Source organism: Aotus nancymaae, unplaced genomic scaffold, assembly GCF_030222135.1.
Source record: "Aotus nancymaae isolate 86718 unplaced genomic scaffold, 86718_ANA_hifiasm-v0.15.2.pri h1tg000033l, whole genome shotgun sequence".
NCBI classification, from domain to species: Eukaryota; Metazoa; Chordata; class Mammalia; order Primates; family Aotidae; genus Aotus; species Aotus nancymaae.
This window is the reverse complement of record NW_026988447.1, coordinates 43,738,487-43,758,291: the sequence shown is the minus strand read 5'-3', so window position 1 is coordinate 43,758,291 and position 19,805 is coordinate 43,738,487. Positions and strand designations below refer to the sequence as shown.

Here is a 19,805-nt window from a genome sequence, read left to right as displayed (position 1 = left end):
CAGCTCAAAACATTAACTACTTGGGACTTTCACTTCTACTCTGTACTTACTTTTTATTCTGCCAATCTATTGTCAATTCAAGAGGTGATGTGATACTTTGGGAATCTACCAAAGTAGCATTTTAAATATCCCCCATGACAGTGAGCCAATAAGTAATTTTGTATGATTTTGACATTATATTAGGGAGAGGAAGATGAGTTTCCAACCCTCCTACAATCACTTTAGGATGTGACAGATCACTGTGACTTCTGCACTAAGTTGGTTTGGCTACTGTCAGACAGTGAGGGTGGTAGAAGAAAAAAAAGGAGATGCATACAACATTTGCTTCTGTCATAACTAACTATGGACAGCACTAATCAAATGGTTTTAAAGCTCCAGATTTTTATATGTCTGTCACAATCTGGGTCAGTGAATGCCTTGAGATTAGTTGTTACTCTGTGTTCTTATACTTCTTGAGATTAGAAGAAGCAGTAACCCAGTGTATTAGTTCGTTTTCACGCTGCTGATAAAGACATACCTGACACCGGCCAGTTTACAAAAGAAAGAGTTTTAATTGGACTTACAGTTCCACATGGCTGGAGAAGCCTCACAATCATGGTGGAAGGCAAGGAAGAGCAAGTCACATCTTAAATGAGTGGCAGTAGGCAAAGAGAGAGAGCTTGTGCAGGGGAGCTCCTCTTTATAAAACCATCAGATCTCATGAGACTTACTATCACAAGAACAGCATGGGAAAGACTTGTCCCCATGATTCAGTTACCTCCCACCGGGTCCCTCCTACAACACATGGGAATTCAAGATAAGATTTAGGTGGGAACGCAGCCAAACCATATTATTTTACCCCTGGACCCTCCAAAATCTAATGTCCTCACATTTCAAAACCAATCATGCCTTCCTAACAGTACCCCAAAGTCATAATTCATTTCAGCATTAACTCAAAAGCCCATAGTCCAACATCTCATCTGAGACAAGGCAAGTCCCTTCTGTCTATGAGCCTGTAAAATCAAAAGCAAGTGAATTACTTCCGAGATACAATGTGGGTACAGGCATTGGGTAAATACAGCCATTTGAAATGGGCCAAAATGAAGGGGCTACAGGCCCCATGCAAATCTGAAATCCAGTAAGGCAATCAAATCTTAAACCTCCAAAATGATTTCCTTTGACTCCATTTCTCTCATCTGGGTCATGCTGATGCAAGAAGTGGGTTCCCATGGTCTCAGGCAGCTCTGCCCCTGTGGCTTTGCAGGGCACAGTCTTCCTCCCAGCTGCCTTCACAGGCTGACATTGTCTGTGGCTTTTCCAGGTGCATGGTGCAAGCTCTCAGTAGATACACCATTCTGGGGTCTGGAGGATGGTGGCCCTCTTCTCACAGCTCCAGTAGATGGTGCTGCAGTAGGGACTCTGTTTGACCCCCACATTTCCCTTCTGCACTGCTCTAGCAGAGGTTCTCCATGGGGACCTTGCCCCCATCCAGGCATTTCCATTCATCTTCTGCAATCTAGGTGGAGGTTCCCAAACCTCAATTTTTGACTTCTGTGCACCTGCAAACTCAACACCACGTGGAGGCTACCAAGGCTTGAGGCTTGCACCCTCTGAATTAACAGCCTGAGTTGTATCTTGGCCCCTTTTAGTTAGAACTGGAGTGGCTGGGAGCAGGGCACCAAGTCCCTAGACTGTACATAGCAGAGGGACCCTGGATCGAGCCCACAAAACAATTTTTTCCTTCTAAACCTCTGGGCCTGTGGTGGGAGGGACTGCCGCAAAGGTCTCTGACATTCCCTGGAGAAATTTTCCTCATTGTCTTGGTGATTATTAACATCAGGCTCCTCATGACTTGCAGAAATTTCTGCAGCCCAGTTGAATTTCTCCTCAGAAAATGGGATTTTATTTTCTATTGCATGGTCAGCCTGCACATTTTCTGAACTTTTATTATCTCCTTCCCTTATAAAACTGAATGCACCCAAGTCACCTCTTGAATGCCTTGCTGCTTAAACATTTCTTCCACCATATACCCTAAATCATCTCTCTCAAAGTTTCACAAATCTCTAGAGCAGGGTTAAATACTGCCAGTCTTTTTGCTAAAACATAACAAGAGTCACCTTTGCTCAGTTTCCAACAAGTTCCTCATCTCCATCTGAGACCACCTCAGCCAGAATTTCATTGTCTATATCATTATCAACATTTTGATCAAAGCCATTCAACAAGTCTCTAGGGAGTTGTTCCTACATTTTTCTGTCTTCTGAGCTCTCCAAACTGTTCCAACTTTTGCCTGTTACTCAGTTCTAAAGTCACTTCCACATTTTCGGGTATCTTTTCAGCAACACCTCACTCTTAGTACTGATTTACTGTATTTTGATGCCACTGATAAAAGACACACTTGAGACTGGGCAATTTACAAAAGAAATAAATTTAATTGGACTTGGAGTTCCACATGGCTGGGGAAGCCTCACAGTAATGGTGGAAGGCAAAGAAGAACAAGTCACATTTTAAATGGATGGCAGCAGGCAAAGAGAGAGAGCTTGTGCTGAGGGACTCCTCTTTATAAAACCATCAGATCTCATGAGTCTTATTCACTATCATGAGAACAGCAGAAGACAGACTTGTCCCCATGATTGAGTTACCTCCTACTGGGTCCCTACCACAAGACATGGGAATTCAAGATGAGATTTGGGTGGAGGCACAGCCAAACCATATCACCTAGTAATCATGGTGACTCTGTAAGATAATTGGGGGTGGGTTTTTCATCTCAGGAGCATTGGCTGAATATTGGTTCATTGACAATGACAGAAGACCCACTGTTGGCCAGGTGCTATGGTTCACACCTGTAATCCCACCACTTTGGGAGGCTGAGGGGGGTGGATCACGAGGTTAGGAGTTCAAGACCAGCCTGGCCAACATGGTGAAACCCTGTTCCTACTAGAAATAGAAAAATTAGCTGGGCATGGAGGCACGCTCCTGTAATCCCAGCTACTTGGGAAACTGAGGCAGGAGAATTGCTTGAACTGGGACCCGGGAGGCGGAGGTTACAGTGAGCTGAGATTGTGCCACTGTACTCCAGTCTGAACTACAGAGAGACTTCATCTCAATAAAAGGCCCATTGTTGTTAAAAGTGATGAAAACAGAAACTGCTCTATCTGCAAGTGTATCTCTGAAACTACTAGAGTACATAAAAAGATAATACAAGTTAAAAGAAAGTAAACCTGAAAAGAGGATTCTGACTTCTTCTCTTAGCAAATAGGTATTGGCTTCCTAAACTGTTGATTCTGTACCATCAGAAATGTAAAATACTCAAAATAAAGTTTTCTAGTTTTATTGTTAGCTAAGCAGGAACTTGTGAAAGTTAGTCTTAAATGTGTTTCTATCTTTGGATGTATTAACTCTTCCTGATGCAACAGATTTCCACCAAGTTGGTGCAGTAAGAGTTAATTTAGCAATGCTTAGAAATGTATGACAAACACTCTGTAGAAACAAAGCCATGGATGTTAAGGATAAATTAAAAATTCAGGATTTCTTACTGTCCTTTGAGAATGGCATGGCCAAGATCCAGTTATATGTTTCGGCTCTTGTCATACTACCTATTCCTGCCAAGTTGACGAGTTAATCTCTAGTCTTCTCATCCAATTTGTGTGGCTTGCTGTCATGCCTTTTCAGCAGCAATCCTGTTTCTTTCAAATTGGTCTTGGTGGGCTGTGTCAATCTTCAGATGAAAAGGTAAGCCCATCCCACCTCAAAACCAAAGAGAAAATGTTGATGATTCAGTTAAGTGGCACATTTCTCTCTGAGTCAGATCCATAGACATTAAACTGTCAATAATAGCAACTTCTGGTATGAATTCAGTGTTATGACCAGTAGCCATCATCTGGGGATGCAGATGTGCCTCGTAACTTGGAGAAACTGGGATTTATGAACTTGCACTTGCCAGAGGCATAGTCCTTCCCACTCTTCTACCTGGCCCTATTTCAGACTACTGTGTTATGACACATCCCTGGGTTCTTCTCCATTTTACTCCATGTGTGATCCCTGAAGTGATATCTAAAACATTCTAGTTTCCTCCCAGAAAGAAGGGTACTCTGGATACATAAAACATTTTGATTTTTAAGAGTTACGTTAATTACCAATTAGAGTATGAAAAAAGACTAATTTTTGTGTACCTTTTTTTCCCCCAACATCTTCACCTATTAATGGTCTGCGTGTTTTCAGGTCACTAATTTCATGCTGTTTGCAAACATTTCTTAAAGGTCCTTCCTTTCCTTTTGAAGCTAGGAAATATGAAAATTAAAAAATAACTATATTTAACTGCCAAACCCTGTATTTGGAAGCTGAAGTTAAATAGTTCTTTAATGCACAACAGACTTCTTACTCCATTCCATAGCAGGATAAATTTTGTTGCTATGAGCAACAGAAGCCCAGAACAAATATTAGGATTGATGATTTAAGTATTCACAAAATTATAGATTTTTAAGAAAATTGTATAAAGTTAAGTTAATTGTAGTTTTAAGTCACCACACAACCTCGTTAGCATTGGTATGAAAAAGCTTGACTGATCTTCATCTGCTAGAAAGTTGCACATTGTTTTCTATATAACGCTATATAGATCATGATATACCATGAACAAAATATTAATATCTCAGTAAGTATTAGAATGTAACTTGTGTTGATCCACAGTAGTAAAATATGAAAAAAATGTGTATTTTTGAGGCTATACATGCAATTTCTGTAAAAGTAAAATATGTTTTGTCTATAGAATAACTTTCTTAATTGAGGGGCCTTAACAATGAAATGAAATCTATAATAAAGTAAAGTAGGGAAAATAGATTTTTGAGAGCCCAAGTATCCAGATTGACAATCTATACTGTTCAAATTTGTGAGAAAAATACAGTAATTGAAGAGGAATGTATATCATTTTTTAAGAGATAAAATACTAGACAAAATACAAAGGTTAATGAGAATTACTGCTTCTTTTAGAACTCAGTCTTAAAACTTTTATGCAACCTATAGATATTACAGGTTTAAGATCAAATTTAGACCTGGCTCAATGGCTCATGCCTGTGATCCCAGCACTTTGGGATCCTGAGATGGGTGGATCACTTGAGGTCAGGAGTTCAAGACCAGCCTGGCCAATATGGCAAAACCCCATCTATACTAAAATTATAAAAATTAGCCTGGCATGGTGGTGTGCATCTTGTAAACACAGCAACTCTGGAGGCTGAGGCAGGAGAATCACTTGAACCCAGGAGGTGGAGGTTGCAGTGAGTCAAGTTCATGCCTCTGCACTCTAGCCTGGGTGACAGAGCGAGATTCCATCTCAAAAAACAAAATAAAAAGATCAAATGTAATTTTAACTTTTCACTGTTTGGATGTTTCTTTTTTTTTTTACTGAAATAGTCAACATTGATACTTACATCATGTCTGTTTTTAATTCTCAGAAGTGGTATAAGCAAAAGCACTTTTGGATTCCTATTGAGCAAGCTCCCTCAAAAGCCAAAAGTGAAAAATCAATGTACTGTAAAAGAATAAACAACCCAGTAAACAGAGCATGAGGAAATGGTCATAAGGTTCAATTCTAAAATTAGGAGTGGACTAGAATTGTGACGCCAGTGCATAAGGAAAGGAGAGTGGGGGTGAGAGGAAGTGCTGGGGGATGGGGGGAAAGCTTGTTCATGTGCTTATTTCTTTCCTTATTGTGTACTAAAGGCTTTAGAGAGGGATTCTAAAGACCATCTAATCCAATATTCTTATTTTACAGATGAGGAAAGTGATGCCCAGAGAAGTTAAAGGACTTGATTGAAAACACAAGTTAGTTAGGGATCAAGGCAATATTGGAACCCAGGTTTCTTGGCTCTGTAGAGATCCTCACAGATGTCAAGTTAGAATAGTCAACTCTTGGAAAGGGTCATCTGGTCTACTTTCCTTAGGGAGTAAATATTTCATAAAGTTAAACCATACTCTGTATTTCAGTTCCTAGTCTGGATTTTCCCTGGTCCTAGTTCTCTAGTTCTTATTTAGATTTTGTAATGTTATTGAATTGTATTTTTATTGTAAGCAATCTGAAATAGTTCCATTTGTTCATTAATTTAGCAAATATTTATTGATCACTTACTATGTGCCAAGCACTGATATAGCAGTAGACACAATAGATGAAAATCTTCACCTACATGCCATTGACACTCTGGTGAAATAAAGTGATATATGTACATGAATCATCTGTATTTGGGCATAGTAGAGCACAAGAATACATGAGGTGCTTTTTTTTCACACTATAGCTAGAGTTGCTGTATCTGGTAATTTGAGAAATTCTTTTTTTTAATTTTTTTGCGACAGAGTTTCACTCTCGTTGCCCAGGCTGGAGTGCAATGCCGCGATCTCAGCTCACTGCAACTTCCACCTCCCAGGTTCAAGCAATTCTCCTTCCTCAGCTTCCTGAGTAACTGAGATTACAGGCATGTGCCACCATGACTAGCTAATTTTTTGTATTTTTAGTAGAGATGGGGTTTCAACATGTTGGCCAGGCTGGCTTCAAACTCCTGACCTCAGGTGATCCACCTGCCTCAGCCTCCCAAAGTGCTGGGATTACAGGCATGAGCTACTGCGCCCAGCCGAGAAATTCTTTTTTGTGATATACTTGTAGCCCTAGAGTCAGTTTAAACAAAAAAAAAATTAGTTTTAGGATAGTTTTTGACTTACAGAAAAGTTATAAAGATAACACAGAGAATGTCTCTATACTCCACACTGTTTCACTTATTAATATCCTACATTAGTATGGTACACCTGTCACAACTAGTGAAACCAATACTGATGTGTTCTTTTTAGCTAAAGTCCACAGTTTATTCATGTTTTCTTAGTTTTTACCTAATATTCTTTTTCTGTTCCAGGATATCATATTTAGTCATCATGTCTCCTTTAGTTTCCTCTAGACTGTGACAGTTTCTTAGATTTTCCTTATTTGTAATTACTTTGATAGTTTGAGGAGTACTGTTGAGGTATTTTTTAGAATGTCCTTCAACTGGCGTTTTTTTTTTTTTTTTTTTTTTTTTTTGATAACAGGGTCTTGCTGTCTTCTAGGCTGTGGAGGGCAGTGGTGTGATCATAGCTCACCACAACCTTGAATTCCTGGGCTCAAGTGATCCTCCCACCTCAGCCTCCCAAGTAGCTGGGACTACAGGTGCATGCCACCATACCCTACTAATTTTTTTTTTTTTCATAGAGATGAGGTCTTGCTCTTTTGCCCAAATTGATCTCAAACTCCTGGGCTCAAGAATCCTCCTGCCTTGGCCTCCCAAAGTGCTGGGATGACAAGTGTGAGACACTGCACCTGGCCTGATGTTTTTTTCATGGTTAGATAAGGGTTATGAGTGTTTTAGAGGAAGACTATAGAAGTAAAGTACCATTTTCATGGCATATAATGGTACATGTTATCCTCATGACTGATCACTCATGATATAAACCTTGCTCGCCCGGCTGAGATAGCATTTGTCTCCACTCTAAAGTTACCCTTTCACTTCCTTTCCATACTCTACTCTTTGGAAGGAAGTCACCATGCTTAAGAGACAGAGATGATGGTTATGCTCCACCTGCTTGAGGGGGTAGTATCTACATAAATTGTCATTCTTTTGCATGAGAAATTTGTTCATTTTCCTTTATTTATTTATTCAATCACTTATATCAATATATATACACAGATACTTATTTTATAGTTTGGGTTACAATCCAATAGTACATTATTAATTTTGTTGCTCAAATAATTCCAGCTTTGGCCATTGGGAGTTCTTTCAGTTGGCTCCTGTGTTCTGCTCTTTGATGTACTCCTATCAATGAGTTTATTTTGAGTACTTCATTACTATTTGCCCTACAAGATGCTCCAGGCTCATTTTGCATATTCCTGACTCCAGCCTAGAATAAGCCATTTCTCCAAAATGCATTGGTTCCTTTTATTAGAGAATGATACTAGAAACCACAAACTGGAATGCTGGGTGTGCTTGTTGCTATTGAGGTATCTTTGTTCTAAGCCCTCTCAGCTGACATACTAGCCTGGGTGTGTGTGTGTGTGTGTGTGTGTGTGTGTGTGTGTGTGTATATATATATGTATTTATAAATATGTCTATGTTTGGCCAACTGTATTAATATTAAACTAAATATGAGTTCATTCTTACTGATATCTCCAAACTTAATCCATCAATAACACATGAATAGTTTAGCAGCCCCCCCACCTTGCTTGTGCATAACCTGCCACCCCAACAGTGAGAATCATGGCTCCTACCATCTACTAGGATCAGTTTCTCATTATGCAGAAATATCTCACCTAACTTTATTTTCTTTTTGAAATTCCAAAGTAAATTAACTATCCAGACAAAAACCAAACTTTTAAAAGTGTTGATTATGCTTTTTCATGCTACATTAGAGTCTGCTCTATTCAAATACTCCCTACAAGGGGGCAAACTGCCAGCACTATCTTTAAAATCATTAGCATCAATATCAATAAATGGTTATTGGGCCCCTCTTACAGAACCTTGAACTAAGCTGGTTTATGTGGACAGCCTCCACGGGAACCTTGAGGTGTTGCCCATCACTAACACATGACAAATTTATATCACTATCATATGTATACATCGCCATTTCTTTTTTAGATTTCATGCCTTTTAGACTTGAGAACGCTGGTTTATTGGCATTATTGTATATAACACACTTTCTGTTATTCCATATAAATTAGTACTTTTCAATTTCTAGTTCTGTGGTTATTAGCATAAGCAAAAAGAAGGAAGAAAAGTTAAATAATGTGTCCGTTGCATAGTAGGTGCTCAGTAAATACTCATTATTTCCATTTGGATGTCTGATATTCCTCTCAAACTCAACATGTACAAAACTGAGTTATTACTCTTTTCCTATAAAATCTGTTCCAACTAATATCCTTCCCACCATGGTTGATGGCAAGTTCATCATTCTAGAACATAAACTTCAGTGCCATTCTTAACTCCTCTGTTTTTCTCATACCATGCAACCAATCCATCAGAAAACCCTATTAAGTCTACCTTCAAAATATGTCCAAAAGTAGGCACCTCCTTACCATTTCTACAGCTGCCTGCATGATCTGAACCTTCATTCTCTCTGCCTGTATTACTGAATAACCCTTTAACTGGTCTCTCTAAGTCTGCTTTTGGCCCTCTGTAGTGTTGGCAGCCAGAATAATCATAGAGAAAGATGTCAGATCAGGTTATTTTTCTGCTTAAAAACCTACAGTGGCTCTCCATTTTCTTAGAATATGAGCGAAATATTTACAATAGTCTCCAAAACTATGAGATCTCCCCCCTCTCCCATCCCTTACCTCTCTGATCTCATTTCCTGCTATTCTTCCCACATTGGCCTACTTGTTACCCCTCAAACACTCTGGGTATGATCCTGTTGTAGGGCTTTTGCACTGGCTTTTCCTCTGATGGGAATGCTCTTCTCTGATATCTGGATGGTTTAATGCCTTCATCTCCTTCAAGTATTTGCTCAAATGTCACTTTCTCAATGGAGCCTACTGTGACCGTGCTATTTATTATTGTACCTAGCCTCTACCCCCACCACTCCTAGTCCCTCTTAACCTGTTCAGCTTTACTTTTTCCTCAGTTTTCTTATATTCTAACATAGAATATAATTTATTCACTGATGCTTATTGCTTATTGTGTATCTCCCCCAGCTAGAATTTGGGTGGCATAAAGGCAGGGATCTTGTGCAGTTTTATTCGTTGATGTGTCCTAGATGCCTAAAAGAAAAAAATATATAGATTGAATGAATAAATGTATTATTTGAACTTTGTGCTGCCTATACCTCTAAATTATTCTTCAATTTAAAAAAAGCAACAAATAAAGGAAAACTTAATTTGATATAAAGGTATCAAGTAGATACAAGGGCAGAAGGTATCCAAAATCTGAAATGTTACTAAAAGCACTGTGTTTTAAATTCCTCATTTGTTAATGAGTATAATAATGTTATACTTATCTTAAAATATTGTTGTGATTTTTAAATAAAATTATATGCATAAAAGCAGTCCATAATCATGCGTTAAGGGATTTCTCAGCTCTTAGGCCTACATAAAATAAGGCCTTGGAGACAAGGTACAAGTTGTTATAAGCCCTTAGAAGCCACTCTCTTTGTGGTGGCATTCCTCTGAACATCCCTTTTTATCTGAAGTTTGAAATGGTGAGTAAATATGGAGAATAGGAAAAGAGTTCTTTAAATACGTTTATAAAGATTAATAAAATTATATTGCACCAGTTTTTAGTAGGAACACTGAGATCACAGTCAGTGAAGATGGTTTGGAAACTTGGAATGGAGAATTGAAAATTGTATTTATACTGCTCTGTTAAACAGCTACTTTTCTTGAGAACTAAATTTTGGCCCTACTACTCATTTTTTTTTAAATGCAGTTTGTTTTCAAGAGCAAAACAGTTGTTTACTAAATTTACATTGCTGAACATTCAGCATAGATGTCAGTTTTCCTTCCCTTCACTGTTTTTTTTTTTTCTCCAAGGTAGAAGTAACTTCTGTAATAAATAAATAAGTTGTGGGTTCTATCATGTATCTGCTTAGTTCCTGGTACTGTTTCTTTTCTCTGAAATATTAGGAACTGGCTGAAAAGGCAAACATTATTGGCATGGTTAGTATTCCAGTAGGCCAAGCATTGTAGGGAGTGCCAGCTAGCAAGGTGGGGCATCCGGGAAGCTGATAGAACACCAACAAATGAACTGACCAAACGCTGTTGTTTAAATTTACCTCTGGGGAATCGGCCTGTGAAGCTCCATGGTGACCTTTCATGGTGTCTTTATGATTATTATGAATTTTCCTTTCACTCTTTATTTCCCTTCCACTTCTATTCCTGATCTTAAACCTGGAATAGGGAAAAGCGAAGTTTTTTTCTTTTATCAGTGGCAATGAAGATGACAGAATAAAGTAATACGGGTTAACTTCAGTTCACATGAGAGGGGCACTAAATTTCACTGGAGGTAGAGTAAAAGTATTGGATTTGGAATATGTTGGTCTATATTATTCCAGGTTTAGGTGTTTCACTCTTACCACATTTGAATCTTTATGAACAGCACAAGACACTCCTGTGTATCATATAGCTGGGTCCTGTCAATGTGTGCTTCTTTGTAAGGCTGTGATTTATTTGCATCATAAAGAATTGAGTTTATTACTAACATATTACATAATGGGCAAATAAGTTTGTATTTCAGTTTTTAAAAATCCAATTAACAGTGGTCAAGATATTAAAACCAAGTAAATATCCAGTAAAATTCTTATAAGATTACAGGATCTAATATCATACCCTTACTTTAGACAGCTGAGACAAATTTGTCACTTTAGTTCTTTCCCAGGCTTTACTTTTCATTTTTGTTATGCCAGCTCTTTTCCTTGTTTTGTCAGTTTGTTTTTGTCACAACTTGTGCCATTGTTTGCCTTATCTTAGAACCAAGGAATCTGGGAAAGGGTTCAAGTCTTTTAAATGTGGGTTTTTCCAAACCTGAAATCTTCTAGATATGAGCATATAGAAATAAACTGGAAGTGGTATTTTTTTTAGACAGAGTCTCACACTGTCACCTGGGCTGGAGTGCAGTGGCGTGATCAACTCACTACAATTCTCCTTCCTCAGCCTCCTAAGTAACAGGGATTACAGGCACCTGCCACCACACCTGGCTAATTTTTTCTATTTTTAGTAGTGACAGGGTTTCACTACGTTGGCCAGGATGTTCTTGAACGTCTGACCTCGTGATCTACCCGCCTCAGCCTCTCAAAGTGCTAGGATTACAGGTGTGAGCCACTGTGCCCAGCCCGGAATGTGGTATTAATATAAAACTATATATTTATATACCTCTGTATACATCTTATATTTATGTGTTTAGATAAAATTTACATGTGTTTTCTATATAAGTTTATAATTCTCTCTATAAATAATTATAAACATATGGAAAATACATGTAAGTTTGTTTATATATATACACACACACACAAAACCATAATTATGAAAATGATTTTCTCTTTTTTATTTTGAAGTGAATAAATTGATTTTTCCCCCTAGAGGTATCATCAGTGCTACCCTGTGAAGTTGATTTTTGAACATGTATCTTAAATAATGTGGTAGCTATTAGATTCCATTACTTGGAGTATTATTTCCAGGTCTATTTGAAAGCCAGCTATCCTTTTTTTCTAATAAATAGTTGAATTGAAATTAAAAGACAAGGTCTATCCCTCAAGAAGGAGACTGCCGGAAATCAACATGATCATTACTTATTTCTCATTGTCTATCAGTGTTTGGAGATTGTTAATCATATGTAATATAATGTTCCAATATTATTTTTGGCATTATATACCGCTAGCTATTTTCTGTACAATAAACTATTCTTTATTATGCCTTAAAACAACATTAGCCACTTAAAAATTTTAGTTAAAAATTGGGGGATTAATTCTGTTTGTGAGTCAAGTATTAACAAACCTCCTTCTTCTGTATGGAAAGATTACACTGGATTAGCCTTTTACTACTGCTTCACTGTACCCCTGATAAAAGTAAAAATGACCCCTGATTGGTAATCTGCCTGGGAATTGGGAGGGGTGTGGATGGATCATAAATACAGCTGGAAGCTATAGCTTTGGGCTTCCCATAGTGTGCTGCTTCTTACTAGGTATGTCCTTCCTTGTGTTTAACACCTGACCTATTTCGGAGCTGGAGAATGGTCTCTGAACTCCTACTGAAGAGACATACTTGATGCTGTCCTGCTGACATGCTGTGTTCCTGGTCTGCATCCTTCTTCAGAGCTACTCTGTGTCATATGTATTTTGGCCCATTGAATCTTGTTAGTTTGATTGCCCTGCTGAACCTAATACCACTGCTGCTGGTTGAGCAGACTGGCCATGGTACTATCATAAATATTTAAGATGAAAAGTGTAATAATAATAATTCTTCCTTTATTTTTCAGAAATGTGTTACGGATGAGTGTTTCTTTTTTGAACGATTGGAATCTAATAACTACAATACTTACCGATCAAGGAAATACACCAGTTGGTATGTGGCATTGAAACGAACTGGGCAGTATAAACTTGGATCCAAAACAGGACCTGGGCAGAAAGCTATACTTTTTCTTCCAATGTCTGCTAAGAGCTGATTTTAATGGCCACATCTAATCTCATTTCACACGAAAGAAGAAGTATATTTTAGAAATTTGTTAATGAGAGAAAAAGAATAAATGTGTATAGCTCAGTTTAGATAACTGGTCAAACAACCTTTTATCCAGTAGTAAAATATGTAACCATTGTCCCAGTGAAGAAAACTAACAAAAATTGTTTAAAAATGTATAGACTTCCCCCTTTTACATAGCATCTGCTGTTACCCAGTGAAGCTTACCTACAGCAATGATATTTTTCATGCATTTGCTTTATTTGAAAAGAGGATTTTAAAATGTGTACATTTAGAAACAAAATTTCTTCATGGAAATCATATCTATTAGAAAATTACAGTCAGATATTTAATCCCAAACGTCCACTATTTCTTATGTCATTTGTTAGTCTACATGTTTCTAAACATATAAATGTGAATTTAATCAATTCCTGTAATAGTTTTATAATTCTCTGGCAGTTCCTTGTGATAGAGTTTATAAAACAGACCTGTGTGAACTGCTGGAAGTTCTTCCACAGTTAGGTCAATTTTGTCAAACCCTTCTCTGTACCCATATAGCAGCAGCCTAGCAACTCTGCTGGTGATAGGAGTTGTATTTTCAGTCTTGGCCAGGTCATTGAGATCCATCCACTCACATCTTAAGCATTCATGCTGGCAAAAATTTATGGTAAATGAGTATGGCTTTAGGCGGCAGATGATATACATATCTGACTTCCCAAAAGCTCCAGGATTTGTGTGCTGTTGCCGAATACTTAGGAGGGACCTGAATTCTGATTTTATACCAGTCTCTTCAAAAACTTCTCTAACTGCTGTGTCTCCTACATAAAAAAGAGATGTACAAATCAATAAGGATTACAGTTTTAGAAACTGTATCATCAAAGATTTTCATTCAGTTAAAGTACCATTATCTAAAGGCTCAAAACATTACCCTAACAAAGTAAAGTTTTCAATACAAATTCTTTGCCTTGTGGACATCAAGAACACCAAAATATTTTCTTATCACTGTACATTTAAGAAGCTTTTGAAATGCTGAATATTTCTTTGGCTGCTACTTGGAGGCTTATCCACCTGTACATTTTTGGGATCAACTTTTTTTAACTTCTTGCTGCTCTGTTTCCCAAAAGGTAAAAATATAGATTGAAAAGTTAAAACGTTGCACTGGTGCAATTCCCTTGTTTCTTAAGATTCCAAAGAACTTAGATTCATTTCTTCAACACCAAAATGCTGTAGGTGTTTCATCAGAAGTTTTCAAAAAACTTGGAATATAAATAATTTTATAATTCAACAAAGGTTTTCATATTTTATAAGGTTGATTTTTCAATTAAATGCAAATTTCTGTGGCAGGGTTTTTATTCCCATTAACATATTTTTGTGGCTGCTTTTCTGCACATCCAGAGAGACCCCCTAACTGTACTTTCTCTAATTTTGTGATGCTGTCATTTTTTCCCAAGGCATTTAAGAGAAGCCCTTTATAAAGCTGCCTTCCTCCACCAATTTTCTAGGAAGCTTCACAATTGTCACAAAGATTTTTGTTCAAATACTCTTTTGCCTCCATTTTTATTGTTTGTCAAATAGTAAATGATATTCATCCTTGCAGTAATCCTACTGGTGAAAAATATGCAAAGAAGAGTAAGTCATAGAAACACATGGGAATGTCTCAATTCCCATGTGATCTGACTGTAGACTGTTTTACCAATCCCTTGGATATGCTCTTGGTTTTTTTCCTCCAAGAAATAGCTATGGAAAGATGCATAGAAAGAGTATAATGTTTTAAAATATAAGGCATTTATCTGCCATTTTTCAATTACATGCTGACTTCTCTTACAATTGAGATTTGCCCATAGGTAAAACATGGTTAGAAATAACTGAAAGCACAAAAGAAAAATCTAGGCCAGGTGCAGTGGCTCATGCCTATATTCCCTGCACTTTGGGAGACCAAAGCAGGAGGATCACTTGAACCCAGGAGTTCGAGACCAGCCTGGGCAGCATGGCGAAACCCCATCTCTACAAAAAACCACAAAAATTAGCCAGGCATGGTGGCATGCACATGTCTGATACTTGAGAGGCTGAGGTGGGAGGATCGATCACTTGAGCCCGAGAGGTCGAGGCTGCAGTGAGCCCTAATTATGCCACTGCACTCCAGCCTAGGCTACAGAATGAGACTTTGTCTCAAAAAAAAAAAATTAAGATAAATTTTCCTTAATAAGAAAAATAATTTTACTCTGGTACGCTATATATTTGTTATTAAATCGACTATTAAAGATAGTAGCACTAGTCTTAAATTTGATGTAATATCCCCTAATTTGTTTAAATGTCCATTTTTATTCTTGAAAATAAATTATGAGGATCCTGTTTAGCTCTTAGTACCACTGATCAAAAGTTCAGCATGTAGCTCATGATCTATGAGCTACATGCTCATCTTTTTTTTTTTTTTTTGCCATAAAAATACTTTATTAGGCCAAACTACACACTATAAAAATGCTTTAAAATGTAGCAGGAGGAGATGTAAAGACTCAAACAAGTACAAATAAGTAACAATGGCTATCAGAACACACTAAAGAATCCACACTCATGATCTATGAGCTACATGTTGAACTTTTGATCAGTGGTACTGATCAAAAGTACTGGATGGGGCTAGTGAGCAAATTTGCCCTGTTCAGCAGTCACCATAGCAGCAGACTGAAAATCAGCACTGCCTGAGTAGTTTTGATCAGTTTAACTTGAATCACTGACTAGATTGAAAATTGAATGGACAAATAAGTGCTTTTGTCTCCAGAGACTCCTTCCACCTCAAGATGAAAACTTCTTCCCCAATGGTTTCAAGATGAATTGAAATTTTTAATCAAGACAGTGTACTTTATTCTATTGTATTTTTAATATACTGTAAGCTAAACTGAAATAACATTTACTGTTTTATAGGTTTGAAGAAGATAGGAAAAACTAAGAGGTTTTGTTTTATTTTTGCTGATGAAGAGATACGTTTAAATATATCATATTTTGTTTAGTTACAGGACATTAATGAAAAGGAGTTTATATTTGTTATTTCTATTTTGTTATATTTAATAATAGAATTAGGTTGAAATAAAACATAATGGGAAATAATTTGCAGAATGTGGGTTTTCCTGGTGTTTCCCTCTGACTCCAGTGCACTGATGATCTCTGCTAAGGCTCAGCTGCTTTATAGTTCTCTGGCTAATGTAGGAGATTCTCTTCCTGCCATTGGTAATATGATTTTTTAGGAAGGCAGTTTGTCAATTTTAATCTTGTAGATACCTTTATACTCTTCGGGTATTATTTTATGAAAAGCCTTGAGGATTGCATTCTATTTTCTATATGACCCTCTTGATTTTTTAAAAACACTATGGGTAACAATTCTTCATTTACCTAGTATTATGAAGAATAAAGGATTTCAAACAAATGTGTTTCCCAGTTAACTAGAGTTTACTAATTGAGCCAATATAAATGTTTAACTGTTTGTGATGGCAGTATTCCTAAAGAACATGCATGTTTTCTAAATATAGAGTTTAAATAATTTCAGTAATTCTTAGATGATTCAGCTTCATCATTAAGAATATCTTTTATTTTATGTTGAGTTAGAAATGCCCTCATATAGTCTTTCAGACCTCTACTGTCAGTTTTTATTTCTAGCTGCTTTCAGAGTTTTGTTAATTTTAAGGCAAATCTTTAATGTATACTAAACTTAGGAAGTATGGTTAACACTAACTGCAGCTTTTTCTTCTTAGTTTCACATGACTGAGGCATATATGATCTTTGATCTCTGAATAGGTGAGTTGTGACAACCACAAACACTTTTTTTTTAAGTGTTAATTTTTAATTATCAGGACTTAAAGGAGGGCTCTGGAGTATACTTAGACCTAAAATTATTCTTATTTGGCTTGGAAATAAGTGTTTCTTCATTTACATCTACAAATAAGTGTAGCTGAAATTCAGAGGACCCATAAAAGTTCACACGAAAAAAAATCAATTCATTTGAAAAGGCAAGATGCAGGAGAGGAAGCCTTACAAACTTGCAGACTGCTTTTTGCCCAATATGGACTGGGAAAGGATGCAAAACATAAGCTTAATTAGTTTACATGCTCTGCTCTCACATGGCACAGGTGGACAGTGTGAGAGAATTAGGCTGTAAAACAAATGGCCTTCTCTTTCAGCACTAACACCACTACAAAATCATCTTTTATATCAACAGAAGAGTTAGCATAAACTAAGCAAAAGGTCAATAAGTACCTGAAAGCAAGATTTGCTAGAGGTATTCTTAATGCAATCCGTTTGCTGATGGATTGTTAGGAGTTGGCTATATAATGTGTATAGGGTATTTTGATATGTGTGAAAGTTTTTAAAATCAAGTTTTAAGTACATAGACATTTTTAAATAAAATTTTTAAAGACAATTTAGAAAACTGCCTTAATATGATCGTTAGCTAAATAGAATAGTGGATGTGCATACTAAGGAAAAGGTCATGGAGAAATAATATTGATATCGAACAAATATATTGATTTGTTATGATACACATTGAATTTGATCCAATGGTTTAAGGAATAGGTAGGAAAATTCAGTTTCTATTTTTCTGTTTCCTGTAAATCGGTGACATAAAGAATTCTTAGCTTATTTCATATTTCCCTGTCTTAAATATTGAGCTCAGTAAGTTGTATTAGGGAGTTATTTCTCATTTGAGATTTTCTTATGTGACATTTTACTATGTTTTGTCTTCCTATTAGAAATAAATAGTAGATACAATTTTCATAAAGAGAAGAATTACATCACCACTTCTCTATAACTGACCTTTATTATATTTATTTCAAAGTTCATTTAAAAGCTAGTGTTCATCCTCTGTGATGGAATGGTCAGGAATTTGTGTTTTCTCATAGTTTAATTCCAACAATATTAGTTATATCCAAAATGACTTTTAATGCTAAACTTTACTGATGTATATCCAAAGCTTCTCCTTTTCAGACAAATGAATCCAGAAGCAGTCATAAATAGAAGAATAGACAGTATGTTCTTAATGATATTATTTCTACTAATGGAGTAAATTGTAATGTTAGAAATTATGCTGCTAATTTCATCAGCTCTGAGGTAATCTCTGAAATGTTCTGATTTAGTCTGAACAAATTAGAAAATTTCAGTTTTTATTCTTAGCTATAGAGCAAGAAAGTAAACACATTAATTTCCTCAACATTTTCAAGCCAATTAAAAATGTGGAAGATACACACCAATATCTTCTCCAGGTTCTGACAGGCCTCCTGGAAATTTCCACATATTTTTCAACTGCAGTATAAAGTCAGAAAATAAAGTTAACATAACTTTCACTAACACACATATATGTAGATTTCACAAAATCCACCTATAATTGGTCAAGGTGGTTGAGAATATATTTTTTAGTAATTGCTTGCAAAATATTTCTAGCTTCCATCCTTTCTCCCTTGTTTCTTCTTTTTTTGGGGAGCTGGTAACAGAACTACTCTTTTCCCATCTTTTCTCTTCAGGAAATAGGAGGGTTTTGTTTGGCTAATGTGATATATTCTGTATCAATGAAACATTAGAGGGAAACATCTACTGAATTTCTGTAATTTAAAATATTTTGCTGCTAGTTAACTATGAACAAATAAATAGAATCTTACAGATGCTGCTATAAATAAGTAGAAAAACAGTATAAATTTCATCACTAAAGTATGCTATTTTAAAATATTTCCTATATTGTATTTCTAATCAGGTGTATTACTCTTATGATTTCTATTGTTGTATGTGTTAATGATTTTTATGTACAAATGTAATTGCTTTTCATGGGTAGTATGAATAAAATTGATTAGCTCGTGTTTTCTTGTCTGCCATTTCTTTGTGTTTTCTTGTCTATGATTTCTTTTTTCTTTCTTTTTTTGTTGGGGAGGGGCAGGTGGAAAGATCTGATCTTGGCATAGGGATAAATATAGAAAAATGGATTAAAAACAATTATGAGATACATGAACAATGTCCTTATGGCTGACACGATTACTTTTTTCCTGTTAGAGTTCTGTTATATCTGTCCATCACCATGATAAAAACTAAAAATGAGAAATTATACTCATAAGGGAGCTGTACCTTTGGCTAGTACCTTATGCTCTTCATTCATAAAACAAGTTATGGACCTTTTAGTGGTTTGCTTTGTGACCCACTCATTTCCTGGATGAATGCTTCTTAAAAGAATGTGTCACTTCTCAACTATGCTAGGTTCGAGACCAGTGGCATGGTTCCCAGAGTTTCCATAGACTGTTGATTATGTGGGTACAGAATTCAGGCTTTCAGTGTCTGGCTTAGGCTTGACATTAATTTATAAAGGATATTATGCTTTACTTTATTAATGTAGAAATATATCTGTAAATATAACGCTATATCAATGCACCGTCAACTAGATTCCATTTAGAAATAGTCCCAGAAACTTTATTTCTCCAGAAACCATGCAGTCTTTGTCTGACAAGATGTTGAAGTTTACCACCATAAATTCCATTTAATTTACTTTTTGAGACAGGGTCTCATTCTGCTAGCCAGGCTGGAGTGCAGTGGCACCATCACAGCTCACTGTAGTCTTGACCTGCCTGGGCTCAGGTGATCCTCACACCTCAGCCTCCCATGTAGTTGGGACTACAGGTGCGTACCACCACCACCA

At 36.6% G+C, this 19,805-nt stretch overlaps 2 protein-coding genes across 4 annotated transcripts in view; one reads left to right on the top strand and one right to left on the bottom strand.

Moving 5' to 3' along the window:
* Positions 1 to 18,978, top strand: part of FGF2 (fibroblast growth factor 2) — a 70,247-nt gene extending 51,269 nt beyond the window's left edge. For both annotated transcript variants that reach the window (XM_012473014.3, XM_064383907.1), the window contains exon 3: positions 12,948 to 18,978. In XM_012473014.3, coding sequence (XP_012328437.3) covers positions 12,948 to 13,133 — 186 coding nt within the window. In that variant the 3' untranslated portion in view covers positions 13,134 to 18,978. The remainder of the gene's footprint in view (positions 1 to 12,947) is intronic.
* NUDT6 (nudix hydrolase 6) overlaps positions 12,936 to 19,805 on the bottom strand; it is a 28,072-nt gene continuing 21,202 nt past the window's right edge. For both annotated transcript variants that reach the window (XM_012473012.2, XM_012473010.2), the window contains exons 4-5: positions 18,376 to 18,430; positions 12,936 to 13,962 (exon numbers count right to left, since the gene is read on the bottom strand). In XM_012473012.2, coding sequence (XP_012328435.1) covers positions 13,565 to 13,962; positions 18,376 to 18,421 — 444 coding nt within the window. In that variant the 5' untranslated portion in view covers positions 18,422 to 18,430 and the 3' untranslated portion in view covers positions 12,936 to 13,564. The remainder of the gene's footprint in view (positions 13,963 to 18,375; positions 18,431 to 19,805) is intronic.